Source organism: Prionailurus viverrinus, chromosome B2, assembly GCF_022837055.1.
Source record: "Prionailurus viverrinus isolate Anna chromosome B2, UM_Priviv_1.0, whole genome shotgun sequence".
Classification (NCBI taxonomy): domain Eukaryota; kingdom Metazoa; phylum Chordata; class Mammalia; order Carnivora; family Felidae; genus Prionailurus; species Prionailurus viverrinus.
Genome location: NC_062565.1, coordinates 115194082 through 115213406, shown reverse-complemented (window position 1 = coordinate 115213406; position 19325 = coordinate 115194082). Strand labels below are relative to the sequence as shown.

Genomic DNA, 19325 nt, shown 5'->3' with positions numbered 1-19325 from the left:
GCAGTAAGATAAGGTCCCATTGAATTACTCCTGATTGCCAGCTGCTGAGAAGTTGTAGAAACTGTATATTATATTTAAAAAATTCATTTGGAAGGAAGTCATGATATATAGTTACAAAATACAGTAATGTACAAAAAATATAAAGTATATATATCATGTATAGTATATATTATACTTTATAAATTTTATTTATATTACATATTATATATGTGTAATATGTATAAAATATAGTTAATAGCTTAAACTATATAATGATTCAGGGAGGTAGTATGATAAACTTACATAGCATTTAGTATGAATTATTATATCTTAAGAATTAGACTGCTTTATTTGTCATGATATACAGGCTCAAGGTTCCACTATCCTTTGAGGTGTGTTACAAACATAGTTCAATAATTTGTTTCTACTGTAGTTCAAGTTTTTCAAAAATAATATTTGTAAATTAATATTGAAATGAAAAATATTAACATCCATTTTTCCTTTTTCCTTCAATAAACAGACTCCCTTTAATAAGTGTTGCGCTGGTTCAAGGTTGGGCATTGGGTGGAGGAGCAGAATTTACTACAGCATGTGATTTCAGGTAAGGTGAAAATTGCTTTACTCCCTCCACAAATATAATCAACATGTTCAAATTTATATTTTGCTTGAATATAAATATTGTATATATTCTTAAACAAGATGATCAGTTAGTGAATATTTTCTTTTGTCTATTATTAAAGTAGATAATTTTAGTCAATCTAGTATAATAATAACTCTATCATTACTTTATTACTATACATTTCAAAAAGTTAACAAATGATTTTGAGCAAATGAAATCCATGTTAGCAAAATTCCTAGGGAAGGAAGTCAATGAAATGTATGAAACTTTAAGATTCAAAAGAATTATACAGAGAAAAATAAAACACTAAAAAAGAGAAAACAGAATGGAGAAAGAGACACTGCTTTTTCCAATAATCCTCTTACCAGTAGAGGGAGGTTCTCCTTTTGGTGATGTGTAGTAACTTTGTGGAACTTTTGGACTGGTTAGGGAATGAAATTAGAGAAAATTATTTGGGACCAATAGCCCTCAGTTTCCAGAATTATTTTTTAATATCGGATAGCTATATTTTATAGGAATGATGTTCTATAGAATCTAATGCTTTACTTGTGCTTGAAACTATGTTCTTAGTTACTATTCCTAAGACCTGCTAGCTGAGCTATAAGGAGAACCATTATAGTGTTCTTTGATCTGTACAAATATGGAAGGCAGTATATATAGCTTATATAGCAAGCATAAGTGGGGATAAAATGGCAAAACAGTAAAGAGCCCGAGCACTGGAGTCAGATAGACTTAGGTTCAATCCCAGTTTCCCACTTTTTTCTATAGTTGACCCTTGAATAACCTGAGTTTGATGCACGGGTCCACTTATACAGGGTTTTTTTTCAATAAATACAGAACAGTATTGTAAATGTATTTTCTCTTCCTTATGATTTTCTTAGTAGCATTTTCTATTCTCTGGCCTACTTTATTATAACAATACAGTATATCATACATATAACATTCAAAGTATATGTCAGTTGACTGCTTATGTTATTGATAAGGCTTTTGGTCAACAGTAGGCTATTAGTAGTTAAGTTTTGGGGGAGTTAAAGTTCTACACAGATTTTTGACTGCATGGGGAGTAAATGCTCCTAACCCTCACATTGTTCAAGGTTCAACTGTATTTGACTTTAAATAAATAACTAGTTTGTCTAAGTCTCAGTTTCTTTATAAAATACAAATAATCTCTGCTAAATATCTATAAATGATTTAATATGTAGATGTTTAGCATAAACTTAACCTAGGTACACATTGATGTACACATGATATTGATTAGATTATAGATAAGATTACCTTACTACTCTTATACTTTTATAGAAATGCCAGTGTAGGAATATTTTGGCATAGTTTTAAACTTACTAATTCTCTTTTCACTAGGGATGCTTTTCAGCCGTAAGGCTAATCCTGGCCTTACGCCTTTTTTCTTATTCATTATACACTTGATGCTGGAAGGAAAATGTTGGAGCATACACTAAGAGGAGACTTTCATTGTTTAAAATTTTTACTTCCCTTTCAGATACTAAAGAAAAAGCATTGTCCCCTGGCACGTGGTGTGGTAGACTAGAGGAAAAATAGTTGAGGTGACTAATTCAGATCTTTTGTTCTATTTCAGTTCTGTTTCTTTGAACCACAAATTTTCATGTTTTCATAGTTCAGATTCCTTTTTTTTTTTAAGTTTTTTTAAATGTTTATTTATTTTTGAAAGAGTGAGAGAAACAGAGTGTGAGCAGGGGATGGGCAGAACTGAGGGAGACACACAATCTGAAGCAGGCTCCAGGCTCCGAGCTGTCAGCACAGAGCCCGACGCAGGGCACGAGATCGTGACCTGAGCTGAAGTTGGAAACATAACTGACTGAGCCATCTAGGTGCCCCTAAAGTTCAGATTTTTTAAAAAAATAAAAAAAATATATTTTTAATTATTTATTTTTTTTTCAAAGTTCAGATTCTTAAAGTATATAAGCTAAATCTTATAATCTATTTACTGTACTAAAATGCTATGAAAATAGTCATGGTAATATAAAAGATACTCATCAAAAAGAAAAAACCTATAATTAAAAATACCTAAAGATGTATATTTTTTAATCAAAGACTTTTTTAGCCTTCATTTTAAGAAGTTTTAAATCACTTTTGTTGTGGCATAATTTCCATTCTATACTGTGTAACCATCTCTACAATCCAGATATAGAACATTTTTACCAACCCCACGTGTTTGCATGTACCATTTCCCAGTAAGTTAGCACCTTAGTCCAAGGCAAACACTGATCACCTTTTTACTCTAAATTAGATTTTTTTGGTTTATTTTTAGCATTTTATATAAATAGGTTCATTTAGTATGCTTGCGTGTGTGTCAGGCTTCCTTCATTCAGCATAATTATCGTGAGATTTATCAGTTATGTATCATGTATCACTACATCATTCCTTTTTTTTTTAATTTTTTTTTTTTAACTTTTATTTTTGAGACAGAGACAGAGCATGAACGGGGGAGGGTCAGAGAGAGAGGGAGGCACAGAATCCGAAACAGGCTCCAGGCTCTGAGCCATCAGCACAGAGCCCGACGCAGGGCTTGAACTCACGAACCGCGAGATCATGACCTGAGCCGAAGTCGGACGCTTAACCGACTGAGCCACCCAGGCGCCCCTACATCATTCCTTTTTAATGTTGAAAAGCTTTATATTGCATGGATATACTACAGCTCGTTTTCTTTTCTTTTTTTTTTTTTTTAAGCTTATATATTTATTTTGAGAGAGACAGAGACAGTATGAGTCAGGGAGGGGCAGAGAGAGAAGGAGAGACAGAGAATCCCAAGCAAGCTCCATGCTACCAGTGCAGAGCCCGACACGGAGCCTGAACTCACAAAACCGTGAGATCATGAACTGAGCCAAAACCAAGAGTCTGACACTTAACCAACTGAGCCACTCAGGCGCCCACTACAGTTTGTTTTCAAGATTCACCTGTGTTATTCCATATTATTGGTGGTTTATTCATTTTGTTGCTCAGTAGTATGGCTTTCTATGCATATTATGTATTATTATTACTATATATTATAGGTAAAAGTCTATATAAGTCAAATATATAGCATATTTTTGTCAAATAGATGTATCGTGAATATTCTTTCAGCCTTTTTATTTTGTTATTAGTGTTTTTCAAAGAGCTGAGATTTTTAATTTTTAAAATATTTTTAACTCTCAGTTTGTAATAATTACAGACTTATGTAAAAGTTGCAAAATTTACATAGATAATTCCTATATAACTTTGACTCAGTTTTTCCAGATGTTAATATCATACATAACCACAGTACAATTATTAAACCAGGAAATTGATATTGTTACAAAACTTTTAACTCATCTATAGGCCTCATTCGAAGTTTTTCAATTGTCGTACTAATGTCTTTTTTCAAGTCCAGGATCTAATCAGGCATCTATTTTGTTTGTAAATATAGTCATCCCAGCTTTCTTATGATTAACATTTCTGTGGTATATCTTTTTCTGTCGTTTCATTTTATCTATCTATTTATTTATTTATTAGCATTTATTTATTTTTGAGAGACAGACAGAGCATGAGTGGGGGAAGGGCAGAGAGAGAGGGAGACATAGAATCCGAAGCAGCCTCCAGGCTTAGTACAGAGCCCAATGCGGGGCTCGAACTCACATACCGTGAGATCATGACCTGAGTCGAAGTTGGATGCTTAACTGACTGAGCCACCCAAGCGGCCCTGTTCATTTACTTTTAAATGTTTATTTATTTTGAGAGAAAGAGATAGAGAACAAGTGGGGGGGGGGTAGAGAGAGAGGGAGACAGAATCTTAAAACAGGCTTTGCACTGCCAGTGTGGAGCCCGATGTGGGACTCAAACCCATGAACTGTGAAATCACAACCTGAGCTGAAACCAAGAGTCTGATACTTAACCAACTGAGCCACCCAGGCTTTCCTGTATTGTATTGTATTGTATTGTATTGTATTGTATTGTATTGTATTGTATTTATTTATTTATTTATTTATTTATTTATTTTATGTTTTTTTAAAAAAAAATTTTTTTTTCAACGTTTATTTATTTTTTTGGGGGGGACAGAGAGAGACAGAGCATGAACGGGGGAGGGGCAGAGAGAGAGGGAGACACAGAATCGGAAACAGGCTCCAGGCTCTGAGCCATCAGCCCAGAGCCCGACGCGGGGCTCGAACTCAGGGACCGCGAGATCGTGACCTGGCTGAAGTCGGACGCTTAACCGACTGCGCCACCCAGGCGCCCCTTTTATGTTTATTTTTAAGAGAGAGAGTGTGCACACAAGTAGGGGAGGGGCAGAAAGAAAGGGAAACACAATTTGAAGCAGGCTCTAGGCTCTGAGCTGTCAACACAGAGCCTGACACAGGACTCAACCTCATGGACTGTGAGATCATGACCTGAGCAGAATTCAAGACATTTAACCCACTGAGCCACCCAGGCGTACCCCCCAGTTTCCTTTCGTTTTAACCTATGCTATATGTAGTTAGTAGACATTATATATTTGAGTGTTTTTTTTTTTTATCCAGTCTGACAATCTCTTTTAATTGGAGTGTTTACACCATATATATTCATTGTTATTGATATAATTGGGTTTAAATCTATCATCTTGGTGTTTGTTTTCTGTTTGTCCCGTCTTTCTTACTTTTCTGCCTCATTCTAGATTATTTTTTATATTCCTATTTTATCTCTAATAATCACTATACCATTTCAGCAGTCTTCAAAGCATCTTCACCAGGAATAGGTTCAATCTCAAGAAACCACTTTCTCTGCTCATCTGTAAGAATCAGCTCCTCATCTGTTCAAGTTTTTTTTATCATGAGTTGCAGCAATTCATCTTTAGGCTTCACTTCTAATTCTAGTCTTCTTGGTGTTTGCACCACATCTGCAGTGACTTCGTCCACTGAAATCATCCATGAAGTTTGGAATTAATGTCTTCCAAAAGCCTGTTAATGTTGGCATTTTGACCTCTTCCCATGAATCATTAATGTTCTTTATGGCATGTAGAATGGTGAATGCTTTCCAGGTTTTCAATTTACTCTGCCACGCTCTATCAGAAGAATCACTGTCTATGGCAGCATTAGATTTATGTATGAAATGTATTTCTTAAATAATAAGACTTGAAAGTCAAAATGACTTCTTGATCCATAGGCGGCAGAATTGATGTTGTGTTAGTAGGCATGAAATCATTAATCCCATAGTTTCCATCAGAGTTCTTGGATGACCGGCTGTATTTGTCAATGAGCAGTAATGTTTTTTTTTTTTAATTTTTTAAAAATTTTTTTTTTTCAACATTTTTTATTTATTTTTGGGACAGAGAGAGACAGAGCATGAACGGGGGAGGGGCAGAGAGAGAGGGAGACACAGAATCAGAAACAGGCTCCAGGCTCCGAGCCATCAGCCCAGAGCCTGACACGGGGCTCGAACTCACGGACAGCGAGATCGTGACCTGGCTGATGTCGGACGCTTAACCGACTGCGCCACCCAGGCGCCCCTGAGCAGTAATGTTTTGAGAGGGATCTTCTTTCCTGAGAAGTAGGTCTCAACAGTGGGTTTTAAAATATTCATTAAACTGTGGTGTAAATAGATGTGCCATCAGCCAAGCTTTGTTACTCCATTCATAGAGCACAGGCAGAGTAGATTTAGCATAATTCTTAAGGGCCCTAGGATTTTTGGTGTGGTAAATGAGCATTGGCTTCAGATTAGAGTCACCAGCTCCATTAACCCCTAACAAGTGAGTCAGCCTGTCCTTCGAAGCTTTGAAGTTCTGAAGCTCTTTAGGTTCGAAAGCCCTATATGGCATCTTCTTCCAATAAAAGGCTGTTTCGTCTACATTGAAAATTGTTTTAATGTAGCCACCTCCATTAATTATCTTAGCTAGATCTTCTAACTTGCTTCAGTTTTTACATCAGCTCTTGATGTTTCATCTTACATTTGTATGCTATGGAGATGGCTTTTCCTTAAACCTCATGAACCAATTGCTGCTAGTTTCAGACTTTTCCTCTGTAGCTTTCTCCCTTCTGTCAAACCTCTTAGAATTGAAGAGAGTTAGGGCCTTGCTCTGGGTTAGGCTTTGGATTAAGGGAGTGTTGTGTTTGGTTTGATCTTTATCTTGACTACTAAAGCTTTATCTATCTTGGGGTGCCTGGGTCGCTCAGTTGGTTGAGCGTTGGACTCTTGATGTCAGCTCAGGTCATGATCCCAGGGTTGTGGGATCGAGCCCTGTGTCAGGCTCTGTGCTGAGTGTGGAGCCTGCTTGAGATTCTCTCTCTCTCTCTCTCTCTTTCCTTTCTCTCTTTCCTCTCTCTCTCTTTCCTCTCTCTCTCTCTCTCTTTGCCTCTCTCTCCCTCTGTCCCCTCACCTTCTGCCCCTCTCCCCTGCTTGGGCTCACTCTCAAATAAAATTAAAAATTAAAAAAAAAAAAACCCTTTGTCTATATCAACAATAAGGCTGTTTTGCTTTCTTATCTTTGTGTTTTCAGTAAGTAGCACTTTTAATTTCCTTGCAGAACTTTTCCTTTGCATTCATAACTTGGCTAACTGCTGTAAAAGGCTGTCATCTTATCTCAGATTTTGATATGCCTTTCTTACTAAGCATTCTAACTTTTGATATAAAATGAAAGACATGAGACTCTTTCTTTTCACTTGAACACTTAGAGGCCATTGCAGGATTATTAATTAGCAATTGTCTCTCTGGGAATGGGGAGGCCCAAAGAGATGGAGAGAGTTGGGGGAATGGCCCGTGGGTAGTCAGATCACATAGTATTTATCAATTAGTTTGCGGTCTTATATGGGCATGATTCGTGGCACCCCAAAATAATTACAGTAGCAACATAAATCACTGATCACAGATTGCCATAACAAATACAGTAATGAATAAAAAGTTGAAATACTGCAAGAATTACCAGAATGCAACACAGAGATGTAAAGTCAGCAAAGCTGTTGGAAAAACAGAGCTGATAGACTTGCTGGATAGCAAGTTTGCTATAAAGCTTCAAATTGTAAAGGTCACAGTATCTGCAAGGTGCAGTTAAAACATAATAAAATAAGATATGCCTATATATAAACATATACGTATACAAATATATATAAATATAAATACCTAGTAAAATATATTATTAGAAAAATGAAACAGAAAACCAAGACATGAATTTCTTGAATTGTAGTGTCTGTCATATATAGGAATATATATATTTCTAAAATACTGAAAAATATTTTCTCTTTTTTTGTATATGCACACAAATACATATGCATACATATATACATTTTTTTTACTGGTTGGCTTAGAGTTAATATGATGCATTTTGAACTTACAGTCCACCTTCAAATAGTATTATGCTACCTTACATCAAATACTAGAATACTAATATACTCCTATTTCCTTCTCCTGTCCTCACGCTATTGTTGTCATGCATTTTGCTTCTACGTATCATAACTTCACAAATTATTATGCGTTTAAGCACATCTGAATTTTTAACTTCATGAATGAAGAAAATTGTTTCTTTAACCAGAAATTCTCCTACATTAGATATATTTTATTCTGTGTCATTTGAATAGTTTCAGAACTTAATTGCTTATAAAATAACTGGATATGTATTCATACCCAGATGATATTTACACATTGCACATTGTTCTTCTAGTTTTTTGAGAATGTAATGAAAGCCAGGAACCCTATCTTTGAGGAAATTTTGCATAAAATCTCATCCATGGATCCTTGGTTTAGAACCCCTGTTTTTGAAGTATATATTTCTACAGGTATGCTGTTCACTTTATCATTACCTGTGTTGTATATTTCTTCTGACTACTGATGTAATTTTGGTAAGGCCTTCACATATTTTGAGTTTGTTTATATAAAACATAATATTGAGTTTAATGACTTATTATAAAATGGAAAACTATGTAACCATGATATAGGTCAAGAATGGGAACATTGTCAGCACTCCTGAACTCTCCTGCATGCCCCTTCTAAGTTACAGCCCCCTCATTTCCATGTAGGGGCAACAGTTACCCTAAGTTTTATTTATATATTTATATAAATAAATAAAAATAAATAAATAAATATATAATTAATATATAAATAAATCAATAATATATAATATATAAATATATAAAAATATAAATAAATATATATTTTATTTATATTTATTATAATTATTTTCTCTTTTTTAATCAAATTACTTCATACCTTCCTTATTTCCTAAGGAAATTAACTCTTCTGTAGCTTATATGTTCTATTTTATTTTCTTCTTGAACTTAGTATAAATGGCATCGTATAGTAATAGAAATAGTATTAGGAAAGAGTAAGTTTATTTATGTAAAGTATTAAATTATTTAGTTTTTATTCTTTTTTATAATTCATGACTCAGGTTCCAATTTATCAGTTGAAATAGATCACTTTGTATTCACATAAATATATATATTAAAATAGTTTTGGTGTATAAGACAATTAATTTATAAAGATCTTAGCCTCTTTGAAAACTAGCAGTTGTTTGGGGAGGAATCGTGTGTACTGTGAAAAATGGCCATTTCGTATGACAGTGCCCTCTGCTGTCATCAGTGCAGATTGCATTAGGATACTACATTTGATTCTGTAGGAGGAAGGGTCTTGGCTTTATAAAGGACAACGTGAGATTAATTTAAAATGTTCTATGTGTGAAAGGATTAAATACTTTTCTCACTTTATCCTTAAATACAGGTATTTGTGTAATACATAATTCAAATATGTAATTATATAATATATGTAACATATTTAAAAGTACATGTTTAAATATATAATACATTTAAGGAATTCTAAGCTATATGTGAATGTGCATTATTATACTTAAAAAGCCTTTACGTAAAAGTAAGTACAAATTAAACTTTATAGATGTCCTCTGGAAATAGTGCACTCTTTCATGTAGAGCCTGGTGTTCATCTTTAAGCATTTTTTAGACTTTTGCATTATCCTTCATAGTCATTCCTGATCTGTGTTTGGGTGTAGTTAGGGTTTAGGACAAAAGGCAAAATCACAGGGAAAACAATCACAGACTACTTCGTCCTTTAGTACTGCTAGTTCGCCTTGTTTGCTGTCCCCTAAATGAAGGAAGTGTTCTGTGTCCTGGGGTCTTGCCCTCATCAGATAAATCTAGTAATATACCTGCTACATTCACCTTGCCAATGAAGACATGTTCATTTGTGGATCAACTACTTGGTATATACAGGCCCTCATATCAAATTGCATTCACTTGAGTCATTCATTAAACATGTTTAGCACCCAAGAAACTTGTATGGCTTAGGATTTTGTTTCATTTTTCTAGTAATGTAGCTTTACCTCATTTTACAAAATTGTTGATTCACAGCTGACAAGGAGTTAAAAAACAAATGGTAGAAACTGATCCTTCACAATAGAATTTTGAAAAGCATTGTCTTCAGCTGTTCAGCCCCTTTTAACCTACACACCGAGAACAAAAGTTCTTAAAGGTTAGAGGCTAATAGAGAGTATTGCATACTGAATTACCTTACTGGCCACAGTTACAAGGAAGCCGTAAGTCAGTATAAGTGTATAGCTGATTTTCCTCCCAACTTTATCAGACCCTTGTCAGTTATTCTGTATGACAGATTGCTTTAATTATTATTCTAAAAATATCTATGTGTTCCAAAAGAACACCAAAAGCTTTCATAGCATTCTTTTAAAAGATAAATTCCTTCCTTAGGGTTATATGTTTAGCTTGTTTAACTTTCTTACCTTGGAGAATTGCCTAGAATTCACTCAACTAAGATTTTCGTCCCTGTTGCTGTTATTACCATGGGAAATATTTCAGAAGATGAGAGATACACTGGATGTGAATACTCCAAAGAAATTATCTCATGCAGCATTCTAGCATTATCCTGCCCTCTGCTCCCAACCCTCTAAGCACCCGTTGCTGATACTTATAACAAATTAATATTTCAGAATAGTTCAGAAACATTCAGGTCTACTTGGCATATGTAGACCCTTATATTAAATTGCACTCAACTGAATCATAATTTTCATATAAAACATTCTTAGAAAAAATGGCTTTTAAAAAGCATTTTAAAAAATGTTCATTTATTTACTTTGAGGGGGGAGGGCAATGAGGGAGGAGAGAGAATCCTAAGCAGGTTCTGCACTATCAGCGCAGAACCTGATGTGGGGCTTGATCTCACGAACCATGATATCATGACATGAGCCAAAATCAAAAGTCAGACATTTAACCAACTGAGCCACCCAGGTACCCCTTAAAAACATTTTTAAAAGCAAAGCATTATGAATTAAACATTGGCATTCCTCAGTGCTTGGAATCTGGTCATTCAGAGATTGTTTCTTTTTTAGTTACAAAATTGATGTAGGGAATAAAAAGCTAGAACTGTGATAAAATGATTTGCTTCTAATTTTTTAATCTGTCTTGACTAATTAAAATATTTACATTGCAATATAAATTAAGAAAATACTTATTTGTGTTATTAGTTTTCTATTGCAGCCATAACAAATTACTACTGATTTAGTGGCTTAAAACAGCATCGGTTTGTCATCTCACAAATGTAGAAGCCTGAAGTCCAGCTAGGCTCAACTGGTTTCTGTAAAGCTGGTCACACAAGGCCCAAATCAGGATGTTGGCTAGACTGGAGACTCTGGGAGAATCCACTTCCAGGCTCATCCTGATCACAACTGGCAGATTTCAGTTCTGTGCACTTGTAGGACCCATGTCCCCGTTTTCCTTGCTGACTATCAGCCAGGGACTGGTCTTTACTCCTAAAGGATGTCTGCATTCTGCATTCCTTCTCATGTTTTCCATGTGGCTCCCTGCAGCAGTGGAGGGTTGAGTTTCTCTCATACTTTGAATTTTTCTCATTTACCTTACTCCAGTTGGAGAAAGTTCTCTGCTTTTAAGAGTTCATGTGGTTAAATTAAGAGCCCATTCAGATAACCTCCCTCTTTTAATGTATGTAATCTTAATTACATCTGCAAAGTCTCTTTTCTTGTGTAAAGTACACATGCACCGGTTCCAGGGATTAGGGCATGGACATCTTTGTGGGATCATTCTGCCTACAACTTATCGGCTTGGAATAGAGAATATAGTTCTCACCTTTCACCTCTTTGAGGACCAATGAAAATTGGTAACCTTGTTATTCTTAGTTACCTTTGTAAACTTTTTAGTTTTTAAACATTTGTTTAGATACTTTTTAGAAAACTTTAATAATGATAGTTCCTATATGTGACAAACTGATAAAGTTTCACTTATACAAACATTATTTTAAGTGTAATTATAATATGGTTTCTTAGATTGGTTTTAAGCTCAAGATTCCAGAATGTGTTTTAGGAGGTACTTAGAACACTCATTTCTTTATTCTACTTTCTGTCTTATTCCACCTCATTCAAAAAAGGGTGGAAAGGAGAAAGAGAAAAGAAAAGATCCCTCAAAACTACCCTAGAAAAGAGAAAATGACAAAGTCCAACTGCTTGGCTTTTAGCATCAATTTTTATCAAGTAAGCATGTAAATATTTTAATGACATGTCTAATATTTAATTTTTGTTATTGAATTTGGTGCAAGACAGAAACTAGAATTGGGTTTTTTGTTGTTTGTTTTTTTCTGGTTTGGAAATAATTACAAACTTACAGAAAAAGTTCAGTAATGATACCAAGAATTTTCCTATATCATTCACTAGATTTACCAATTTTTGACATCTTAATGTTTTGTTTTTATTTTCTATCTCTCCTATATGAGTATGTATGTTTATATATATATGTATGTGTGCATATTATTCCTGAGAAATTTGAGAGTAGGTTACAAATATCTTGCCCTTTTAATCCTTTACACACATTCACACACAGAGACACACACATAACTATATATATTGTTAAGAACAAGAATACAGTCTTACATAACAACAGTACTGTTGTCAAAGGCAGGAAATTTAACCTTGATGCAATACTTTTATCTAATATACTATCTATACACCGATTTTGTCAATCTGACAATAATGTCCAGTGTAGCATTGTTTTCCTCCATTGCAGGTTCATGTACTGCAGCTAGTTGTCAAGATCTCATCACTTTCCTTTAATCTGGAAGTGTTCTGTAGCGTGCCATTGTCTTTCATGACATTGACATTTTATTTATTTATTTATTTATTTATTTATTTATTTATTTATTTATTTATTTTAATATATGAAATTTATTGTCAAATTGGTTTCCATACAACACCCAGTGCTCATCCCAAAAGGTGCCCTCCTCAATAACCATCACCCACCCTCCCCTCCCTCCCACCCCCCATCAACCCTCAGTTTGTTCTCAGTTTTTAACAGTCTCTTATGCTTTGGCTCTCTTCCACTCTAACCTCTTTTTTTTTTTTTTCCTTCCCCTCCCCCATGGGTTTCTGTTAAGTTTCTCAGGATCCACATAAGAGTGAAACCATATGGTATCTGTCTTTCTCTGTATGGCTTATTTCACTTAGCATCACACTCTCCAGTTCCATCCACGTTGCTACAAAAGGCCATATTTCATTCTTTCTCATTGCCATGTAGTATTCCATTGTGTATATAAACCACAATTTCTTTATCCTCATCAGTTGATGGACATTTAGGTTCTTTCCATAATTTGGCTATTGTTGAGAGTGCTGCTATAAACATTGGGGTACAAGTGCCCCTATGCATCAGTACTCCTGTATCCCTTGGATAAATTCCTAGCAGTGCTATTGCTGGGTCATAGGGTAGGTCTATTTTTAATTTTCTGAGGAACCTCCACACTGCTTTCCAGAGCGGCTGCACCAATTTGCATTCCCACCAACAGTGCAAGAGGGTTCCCGTTTCTCCACATCCTCTCCAGCATCTATAGTCTCCTGATTTGTTCATTTTGGCCACTCTGACTGGCGTGAGGTGATATCTAAGTGTGGTTTTGATTTGTATTTCCCTGATAAGGAGCGACGTTGAACATCTTTTCATGTGCCTGTTGGCCATCCAGATGTCTTCTTTATAGAAGTGTCTATTCATGTTTTCTGCCCATTTCTTCACTGGGTTATTTGTTTTTCGGGTGTGGAGTTTGGTGAGCTCTTTATAGATTTTGGATACTAGCCCTTTGTCCGATATGTCATTTGCAAATATCTTTTCCCATTCCGTTGGTTGCCTTTTAGTTTTGTTGGTTGTTTCCTTTGCTGTGCAGAAGCTTTTTATCTTCATAAGGTCCCAGTAATTCACTTTTGCTTTTAATTCCCTTGCCTTTGGGGATGTGTCGAGTAAGAGATTGCTACGGCTGAGGTCAGAGAGGTCTTTTCCTGCTTTCTCCTCTAAGGTTTTGATGGTTTCCTGTCTCACATTCAGGTCCTTTATCCATTTTGAGTTTATTTTTGTGAATGGTGTGAGAAAGTGGTCTAGTTTCAACCTTCTGCGTGTTGCTGTCCAGTTCTCCCAGCACCATTTGTGAAAGAGCCTGTCTTTTTTCCATTGGATATTCTTTCCTGCTTTGTCAAAGATGAGTTGGCCATACGTTTGTGGGTCTCGTTCTGGGGTTTCTATTCGATTCCATTGGTCTATGTGTCTGTTTTTGTGCCAATACCATGCTGTCTTGATGATGACAGCTTTGTAGTAGAGGCTAAAGTCTGGGATTGTGATGCCTCCTGCTTTGGTCTTCTTCTTCAAAATTCCTTTGGCTGCTCGGGGCCTTTTGTGGTTCCATATAAATTTTAGGATTGCTTGTTCTAGTTTCGAGAAGAATGCTGGTGCAGTTTTGATTGGGATTGCATTGAATGTGTAGATAGCTTTGGGTAGTATTGACATTTTGACAATATTTATTCTTCCAATCCATGAGCAGGGAATGTCTTTCCATTTCTTTAAATCTTCTTCAATTTCCTTCATAAGCTTTCTATAGTTTTCAGCATACAGATCCTTTACATCTTTGGTTAGATTTATTCCTAGGTATTTTATGCTTCTTGGTGCAATTGTGAATGGGATCAGTTTCTTTATTTGTCTTTCTGTTGCTTCATTGTTAGTGTATAAGAATGCAACTGATTTCTGTACATTGATTTTGTATCCTGCAACTTTGCTGAATTCATGTATCAGTTCTAGCAGAGTTTTGGTGGAGTCTATCAAATTTTCCATGTATAATATCATGTCATCTGCAAAAAGCGAAAGCTTGACTTCATCTTTGCCAATTTTGATGCCTTTGATTTCCTTTTGTTGTCTGATTGCTGATGCTAGAACTTCCAGCACTATGTTAAACAACAGCGGTGAGAGTGGGCATCCTTGTCGTGTTCCTGATCTCAGGGAAAAAGCTCTCAGTTTTTCCCCATTGAGGATGATGTTAGTTGTGGGCTTTTCATAAATGGCTTTTATGATGTGTAAGTATGTTCCTTCTATCCTGACTTTCTCAAGGGTTTTTATTAAGAAAGGGTGCTGGATTTTGTCAAAGGCCTTTTCTGCATCAATTGACAGGATCATATGGTTCTTCTCTTTTTTTTTTGTTAATGTGATGTATCACGTTGATTGATTTGCGAATGTTGAACCAGCCCTGCGTCCCAGGAATGAATCCCACTGGTCATGGTGAATAATTCTTTTTATATGCCGTTGAATTCGATTTGCTAGTATCTTATTGAGAATTTTTGCATCCATATTCATCAGGGATATTGGCCTGTAGTTCTCTTTTTTTACAGGGTCTCTGTCTGGTTTAGGAATCAAAGTAATATTGGCTTCATAGAATGAGTCTGGAAGTTTTCCTTCCCCTTCTATTTCTTGGAATAGCTTGAGAAGGATAGGTATTATCTCTGCTTTAAACATCTGGTAGAACTCCCCTGGGAAGCCATCTGGTCCTGGACTCTTATTTGTTGGGAGATTTTTGATAACCGATTCAATTTCTTCGCTGGTTATGGGTCTGTTCAAGCTTTCTATTTCCTCCTGATTGAGTTTTGGAAGAGTGTGGGTGTTCAGGAATTTGTCCATTTCTTCCAGGTTGTCCAATTTGTTGGCATATAATTTTTCATAGTATTCCCTGATAATTGTTTGTATCTCTGAGGGATTGGTTGTAATAATTCCATTTTCATTCATGATTTTATCTGTTTGGGTCATCTCCCTTTTCTTTTTGAGAAGCCTGGCTAGAGGTTTGTCAATTTTGTTTATTTTTTCAAAAAACCAACTCTTGGTTTCGTTGATCTGCTCTACAGTTTTTTTAGACTCTATATTGTTTATTTCTGCTCTGATCTTTATTATTTCTCTTCTTCTGCTGGGTTTAGGCTGCCTTTGCTGTTCTGCTTCTATTTCCTTTAGGTGTGCTGTTAGATTTTGTATTTGGGATTTTTCTTGTTTCTTGAGATAGGCCTGGATGGCAATGTATTTTCCTCTCAGGACTGCCTTTGCTGTGTCCCAAAGCGTTTGGATTGTTGTATTTTCATTTTCGTTTGTTTCCATATATTTTTTAATTTCTTCTCTAATTGCCTGGTTGACCCACTCATTCGTTAGTAGGGTGTTCTTTAACCTCCATGCTTTTGGAGGTTTTCCAGACTTTCTCCTGTGGTTGATTTCAAGCTCATAGCATTGTGGTCTGAAAGTATGCATGGTATAATTTCAATTCTTGTAAACTTATGAAGGGCTGTTTTGTGACCCAGTATATGATCTATCTTGGAGAATGTTCCATGTGCACTCGAGAAGAAAGTATATTCTGTTGCTTTGGGATGCAGAGTTCTAAATATATCTGTCAAGTCCATCTGATCCAGTGTATCATTCAGGGCCCTTGTTTCTTTATTGACCGTGTGTCTAGATGATCTATCCATTTCTGTAAGTGGGGTGTTAAAGTCCCCTGCAATTGCCACATTCTTATCAATAAGGTTGCTTATATTTATGAGTAATTGTTTTATATATTTGGGGGCTCCGGTATTTGGTGCATAGACATTTATAATTGTTAGCTCTTCCTGATGGATAGACCCTGTAATTATTATATAATGCTCTTCTTCACATCTTGTTACAGCCTTTAGTTTAAAGTCTAGTTTGTCTGATATAAGTATGGCTACTCCAGCTTTCTTTTGGCTTCCAATAGCATGATAAATAGTTCTCCATCCCCTCACTCTCAATCTAAAGGTGTCCTCAGGTCTAAAATGAGTCTCTTGTAGACAGCAAATAGATGGGTCTTGTTTTTTTATCCATTCTGATACCCTATGTCTTTTGGTTGGTGCATTTAATCCATTTACATTCAGTGTTATTATAGAAAGATACGGGTTTAGAGTCATTGTGATGTCTGTATGTTTTATGCTTGTAGTGATGTCTCTGGGACTTTGTCTCACAGGGTCCCCCTTAGGATCTCTTGTAGGGCTGGTTTAGTGGTGACAAATTCCTTCAGTTTTTGTTTGTTTGGGAAGACCTTTATCTCTCCTTCTATTCTAAATGACAGACTTGCTGGATAAAGGATTCTCGCCTGCATATTTTTTCTGTTTAGCACACTGAAGATCTCATGCCAATTCTTTCTGGCCTGCCAAGTTTCAAAAGAGAGATCAGTCACGAGTCTTATAGGTCTCCCTTTATATGTGAGGGCACGTTTATCCCTTGCTGCTTTCAGAATTTTCTCTTTATCCTTGTATTTTGCCAGTTTCACTATGATATGTCGTGCAGAAGATCGATTCAAGTTACGTCTGAAGGGAGTTCTCTGTGCCTCTTGGATTTCAATGCCTTTTTCCTTCCCCAGTTCAGGGAAGTTCTCAGCTATAATTTCTTCAAGTACCCCTTCAGCACCTTTCCCTCTCTCTTCCTCCTCTGGGATACCAATTATGCGTATATTATTTCTTTTTAGTGTATCACTTAGTTCTCTAATTTTCCCCTCATACTCCTGGATTTTTTTATCTCTCTCAGCTTCCTCTTTTTCCATAACTTTATCTTCTAGTTCACCTATTCTCTCCTCTGCCTCTTCAATCCGAGCTGTCGTTGTTTCCATTTTGTTTTGCATTTCGTTTAAAGCGCTTTTCAGCTCCTCGTGACTGTTCCTTAGTCCCTTGATCTCTGTAGCAAGAGATTCTCTGCTGTCCTGTATACTGTTTTCAAGCCCAGCGATTAGTTTTATGACTATTATTCTAAATTCACTTTCTGTTATATTATTTAAGTCCTTTTTGATCAGTTCATTAGCTGTTGTTATTTCCTGGAGCATCTTCTGAGGGGAATTCTTCTGTTTGGTCATTTTGGATAGTCCCTGGTGTGGTGAGGACCTGCAGGGCACTTCCCCTGTGCTGTGGTGTATAACTGGAGTTGGTGGGCGGGGCCGCAGTGAGACCTGATGTCTGCCCCCAGCCCACCGCTGGGGCCACAGTCAGACTGGTGTGTGCCTTCTCTTCCCCTCTCCTAGGGGCGGGATTCACTGTGGGGTGGCGTGGCCCGTCTGGGCTACTTGCACACTGCCAGGCTTGTGATGCTGGGGATCTGGCGTATTAGCTGGGGTGGGTAGGCAAGGTGCACGGGGGCAGGAGGGGCAGGCTTAGCTCGCTTCTCCTTAGGTGATCCACTTCAGGAGGGGCCCTGTGGCAGCAGGAGGGAGTCAGATCTGCTGCTGGAGGTTTGGCTCCGCAGAAGCACAGAGTTGGGTGTTTTCTCGGAGTGAGCAAGTTCCCTGGCAGGAACTGGTTCTCTTTGGGATTTTGGCTGGGGGATGGGCGGGGGAGATGGTGCTGGTGAGCGCCTTTGTTCCCCACCAAACTGAGCTCTGTTGTCAGGGGGCTCAGCAGCTCTCCCTCCCTTTGTCCTCCAGCCTTCCCGCTCTCCGAGCAGAGCTGTTAACTTATGACCTCCCAGACGCTAAGTTGCGCTTGTTGTGGGAACACAGTCCGTCAGGCCCTTCCACTTTTGCAAGCCAGACTCGGGGGCTCTGCTTGGCCGGCGAGCCGCCCCTCCGCCCCGGCTCCCTCCCGCCAGTCCGTGGAGCGCGCACCGCCTCGCCGCCCTTCCTACCCTCTTCCGTGGGCCTCTCGTCTGCGCTTGGGTCTGGCGACTCCGTTCTGCTAATCCTCTGGCGGTTGTCTGGGTTATTTAGGCAGGTGTAGGTGGAATCTAAGTGATCAGCAGGACGCGCGGTGAGCCCAGCGTCCTCCTACGCCGCCATCTTCCCTTTACCCCGACATTGACATTTTAAAAAAAACAGGCCAGGTTTTGCTTCTTGTTTTAATAGATTGTTTTTTCATCTTGAGGATTTCTGATATTTTCTCATCATTTGATTCAGGTTATGTGTCCCTGGATACTATCTCTGCAAAAGTGATGTTGTATTCTCAGGGTATCACATCTAGATGCATACAAGTGGTTTTTCTGCCCATCATTAGTGATGCTGACTTTGATCATACTGTCCAAAGTGTTTGGTTTCTCCACTATAGATGGCTCTTTCCTGCCTTGCAAACTAATAAGTAATCCTTGAGGGATGCTTTAAGACAAGTCTAATACTGTGTTTTTCACCAGACTTTCTCCACTAGATTTAGCGTTCTCTGATTACTCTTTCCCAAGCCATCTTTACTATGATGGTTGCTAATTTGTATTTTTCTGACCCTGTCACTCCCTTGGTATATATCAGTTGTCATGACTCTAAAGAAAAGCTCTCCTTTATCCCATTCTCTACATGTGTGTTGTGTGTCTGTGTGTGTATATTTATCATCAGTATGGGATAATAGATTTCCTCATTTTCAGCAGTTTATGATTCATTAGTGTCCTTGATTGTTTTGATGCTTAAATTGTCCCGGATTTGGCCAGCGGGGAGCTTTTTAAGCTGGCTCACATATCCTTTTGATGTGCTCCATCATTCAT

General features: G+C 37.1%; 1 protein-coding gene across 4 annotated transcripts in view; it reads left to right on the top strand.

Annotated features, from left to right (window-relative positions):
* Nucleotides 1-19325, top strand: part of ECHDC1 (ethylmalonyl-CoA decarboxylase 1) — a 55243-nt gene that overhangs the window by 17371 nt on the left and 18547 nt on the right. For all 4 annotated transcript variants that reach the window (XM_047858042.1, XM_047858040.1, XM_047858039.1 and 1 more), the window contains exon 5: nt 500-580. In XM_047858042.1, the coding sequence (XP_047713998.1) occupies nt 500-580 (81 nt within the window). The remainder of the gene's footprint in view (nt 1-499; nt 581-19325) is intronic.